The sequence below is a fragment of the Sceloporus undulatus genome, chromosome 2, assembly GCF_019175285.1.
Source record: "Sceloporus undulatus isolate JIND9_A2432 ecotype Alabama chromosome 2, SceUnd_v1.1, whole genome shotgun sequence".
Taxonomy (NCBI): domain Eukaryota; kingdom Metazoa; phylum Chordata; class Lepidosauria; order Squamata; family Phrynosomatidae; genus Sceloporus; species Sceloporus undulatus.
In genome coordinates, this window is record NC_056523.1 from 63,314,612 (window position 1) to 63,319,611 (window position 5,000).

The following is a 5,000-nucleotide window of genomic DNA, read 5'->3' on the forward strand; positions in this document are numbered from 1 at the left end:
TATTATTATTATTATTATTATTATTATTATTATTATTATTATTATTATTATTATTATTCTGATTTCTGTATGCTGAGCCTCCATGTCTATATTTAAAAAAATAAAATAAAATTCATCAAGTTGCCATATGGCAACAGGTGACTTGAAGGCACATACACACAAACACTCATATATATACCCAATGTTCTTAACAACTTCTGTGCAAAACCTGCTTGTCCTCTTGGTAAAATATGATGCTTTTTAAAAGTGTTGAAACAAGCCATAAACAGAAAAGACAGGAGCAGAATCAGAGGCTGCTTGCAGCAAATGACTGCTATAACACTTTGACATAATTTAAATCTCTTGGAAATGGCTCGCTGGAGAGAGCAAGTTCCATAGCCCAACAGTGGAATGCCTTGTCTACTTCCAGGTTGACTATTTTTATGGAGTGAGAAGACAACGACTTGCCTTCTGCTTCCTGTAGTTAACAATGCAACACTTACGTTTCTCTGGTGTCACTGTTGGCAGTGGTTCAGGGTGTTTCTTTAGTTCTGGAGGGATAAGATGGTCTTCTCCTTCACAGCAGGAAAGCATCATGTGGTTGCAAGGATAGCCAAGATTTGGATTAGGCTCACAGCTTTGATCCTCACTTTTTACTCGTAAACCCAATGTGCAGCAATCACAACATTGCTGTAAGAGAAAGGAACCATGAACACAAAGAGACAATAGTTTGTCTCTGATAGGGGCACAGCTGTTTGAGGGATTCTGGGAGTGTAACTTTTCTAAGCTCTGCCAAACATACACAGAGACAGGCACCATGACAATGGGCCACTGGATCAGTGATACAGGTTTCACTTTTGTTCTTACCACAAAAGGGTATTCAAGTATATTTTACTCACTCCCTGCCCCCAGGGTATGATACTTTCATTTACTTGAGAGAAAGAAAAAAGATACAGTATTAATCTGTCATTCCTACAGGAGAAAGTGCAAATGTACCATTGTACATTAAAGCATACCATCAGTGCCAAATCTGTTTGCCTGTAACCTAATTTATACAATCATATATTTATTTTTCAGTAGCCATGCACAGGCATGGAAAGTTTATCCTGAGAGAAGCTCTTCTTGTTTCCATGAACGGTCTTCTACCAGATGGTTAAAACTATCCCATTTAGGAGGGCTCTGAGACTGCAAGTGGTTTTTAGCCTCTGCACTGATCTGTGTTTTAGCTTGCTATACTCAGCTGTTTCTTATAGCTCAGACAATGGCTAATTGTTTTAATAGATAATGTATTCTTTTCTGTCTTCTGATTAGGTTGCCAGAATGAAAACTGGAGACAGTTCCTGAATCTTTAATTGTTGTGTAGAAGAGAGACTTTCACAACCAAGTTACAAACAACACCTGCAGGACCTTCTTCTACTGCCTCTAAGCTTTAAATAAAGAAGGATACTACAGTATAACTGGAGGTTAAGAAGGCCACCAAGGCTGGCAGCATGATGGTTGCTCTTAAGAAGGCAGCAATCTCCTTGCATTCCTCACCCATAGTGTACCCTACTATTTACTTTCAAGTAAGGTTAGGATACCTTCATATGAGCGGTGCAAGATTCAACTGCAGTTCAATGAGCTTGTGTAGGTGGAATAGGTATGGGGGCACATTTTCTATCAGCTTAGCCAACAAGATATCATAGACCAGCATCTCAGTGTGCCAAGTTGTGTATGTGATAGTGCTTGAATCTGAGAATAAGTGGACTCTGGTTTCAATAGACTACTTTAGTTGTTTCTTCCTCCCCATATCTAGCTATCACCAGTGTTGGGGAAAGTCACTCTTTTAGGCTACAGCTCCAAAAGACCCTAAACAGTATGGCAAGTGGCTACAGCTCCCCCTTCCAAAAGATAGATCCAAGTATTTATCTAGCTTCTCAACTTTACAGGATCCATCTCACATAGGAACTGAGCAGAGCCCCATGTTAAGAAAAAAAAAATGTAACTGTGATTCTATGACATTTTTATTGGCAGAGTATTATGGAACGCTTTTGCTTCACCGAGGCATGCATGCGTGTGTGTGTGTGTGTGTGTGTATATATATATACACATATGTATACACCTCAGTGAAGCAAAAGCATTCCATATATATATTGTCCTGGACTACCAATAAGCATTGATTTTCCTGCACATCTTCTGAAAAACTACAACATCACCCACACTTCACAAAGTATTCTATCTAATAAGGCAGAGGAAAGCTTCACTTAGCTGCCAACTACAGTATCAACAGCAACTTCTCAGCAAAGCTGAGGGATTTTGAACAATTATTTCTTCATTTGAATATGATTTCTTATAAAGAGGGAGGAAAAGAATGAGATTTGGAAGCACTGTAAGTGGAGTGTGCAGTATAGCTCTGAGTGGTCCAGCATCAGCCACATGAAATAGGGTGCCAACCAGTTTATGCATAGCCCCAATGAGTAAGTAGAGTTTGGGGGGAAAAAGCCCTTTTGTTTCTCTTTTGAGTCAACAGCTTTGAAATCAGGGCTTTCCTACATGTAATGGGAGAGGGAGTTAGCTGTATATATTGTGAAGGCTTGAAGGGAACTGTCCTTATAATCTGTTGTTTTTTTCTTCGTATTTTTGACAAGTTCTATCACCACCAGCCAGTGTGATCATACTTTGTTGTTTATATAAGGCGTGCAGTTGTCAGGTGTGAGTGACACCTATTTAGACAACATTTTACCTAACCAGGGGGTTATTACATGGCACAGTTATACCATGATAGTACTGTGTTAGTCCCATCTTTGCCTGGAACTTATAACCTGACATCTTGGCTCTCTTGGGCTGCATCCACATTACAGTTTGATACCACTTTAAATGTCATGGCTCCATGTTATGGAATCTTGGGATTCGTAGTTTGTTGTAGCACCAGAGCCCTCTGACAGAGAAGGCTAATGTCTCACAAAACTACAATTCTCAGAATTCCATAGCATTGAGTCATGGAAGTTAAACTGGTGTTGAACTGGATTATTTCTGCAAGGTGGATGTAGCCCTGGAGCTGTACCACTACTGGATCATTTGGAAATTGACTCTTTTACCACTTGAAACAATCCAGTAATGAACCCCTATCCCACTCTGCCTCAGTAACCATGTGAATGTCTTGTTCTGTTTGTTGTGATTTGAAGAGAATAGTAGGTATACTGTGTCTATGGTTTAATTGCTTCTTCCTCAAGGATTCCGCAGGGATCTCCAGCAGGGAACCCCAGAATATTTCCAGTGATTGGGCTGGGAAGAGAACAGGATTCCCAGAGTTCCCAAGACATCCAACATGTTGGGATTTTTGTTGTTGTTGCTTTTTTGAATTTTAAAATAACAACAATAAGGGGAATAGTTCAATTACACAATTTCAACATAGTTATGTAAAAGATTAATGCACAGAGAAATTACAGGGTTCAGGAGATGTTTAGAGAGTAAATAAAGAAAGAGTAAATATACAAAAATTTAAAGACTACTATAAAATACCAGAGCCAAGCAAGGAGTTTATCGCATGCAATTTTAACGCTCACCCAGGTATGGGATGGGATTGGGCTGGAACAGCTTAAAACTGATTTTACCGCATGGAAAATTGATGCCGCGCTGCCACCCAACCATCACCTGTCCTCTGGCTCTGGTGGCCAATTTTAGTGCTAGAGCTAGTACCACTGCTGGAGGATGGGTGATGGTTGGGTGGCAGTGCAGCAGTAATTTTGCGTGTGGTAAAATCAGTTTTAACTTGTTCCAGCCTGATCCCATCCCATCCCATCCCGTGCCAGGGTTGGCATTAAAATTGCATGTAATAAACTCCTCAGTGTTGTTCATGGGGGAAAGCATAGAGAAAATGGTCTAAGTGACATGCTTTGTGTTTGGTTTTTCAATCTGAAAAGCATCATTTCTGACTTATCGCAACTTTAAGGTGGAACCTATCATAGGATTTTTGGCGGCTGAGAGTGACTCACCTTCAACCCCAGAAAATAATGTGAAAGGTTCCATCTTACGGTTGCTGTAAATCAGAAACTATGTGAAGCCACACAACAACAACAACAATTTGCATAATTTCATAATCACTATTTTATGGATCCCCCCCCCCCCATTCTGCATCCAGGGTCACCCAGTGAGTTTCCATGGTCAAGCAGGGAGTCAAACCCTGATCTCCAATGCATCCACATTGCAGAAGTAAAGCAATCTCATACCACTTTAACTGCCATGACTCTATCCTTCAGAATCTAGGAATCTGTACTTTGGTGAAGCACCATACCTCTCTGACAGGCCAGGCTGTCACCTAACTGCAAATCCTAGTATTCTGCATGATAGTTAAATCGGTGTCAAACTGTTTTATTTCTGCGGTGCAGAAGAGCTGCTAGTCCTAAACTCAAACCACTATATTACACTGGGTCTCAACTGCACAATTACAGCTTCCTGTTTTTTAAAACAAAAAAGCAGGAATCATGGAGCAGGATAGAAAGCAAACATGGTGGTGAAAATGGTATTGTCATATTTTAAGTGCAAGAAAGCAAACACAGGAACTAGCACCAGAGGAAGAAATGAATTGGTGGTATGAAAGACTGCACTGACATACCACTAATTTTCAAATAGAGAAGTGGTTTGCAAATGGAACAGCCTAAAACAATTTCTAGAGTGATAAGCACAATAGTTATTGGTTTATTTTTCACATCCTGAGCATATTTGGCCAGAGTGCAGTAACTCAAGTTTCTTCCTGTGCTCCATCTGCTTCATGTCAGACCCACCTGTGTGAACCAACACCTCAGTGGAGTAGCATGTTATTTAACAGTTGGAGAAGCAGAATATAATGATGCTTTATGGAGAGCATCATTCTGCAAAAAAAGTATTTTCAGCACAAAAGCTTCACATATTCCCCCATAAATATAATTTCTTGCAGTCTGTAGCAAAATTTGCATTGTCAAATAAGATAGCTGACCTGTCCCTACTAGTAAATGTTATGATCATCCATAGCTATTTTGGAAGATGTTTAGAAAACTGACAAT

At 39.9% G+C, this 5,000-nt stretch overlaps 1 protein-coding gene across 3 annotated transcripts in view; it reads right to left on the reverse strand.

Annotated features, from left to right (window-relative positions):
* Positions 1–5,000, reverse strand: part of FBLN2 (fibulin 2) — a 208,492-nt gene that overhangs the window by 58,578 nt on the left and 144,914 nt on the right. For all 3 annotated transcript variants that reach the window (XM_042452149.1, XM_042452150.1, XM_042452151.1), the window contains one exon: positions 483–669. In XM_042452149.1, the coding sequence (XP_042308083.1) occupies positions 483–669 (187 nt within the window). The remainder of the gene's footprint in view (positions 1–482; positions 670–5,000) is intronic.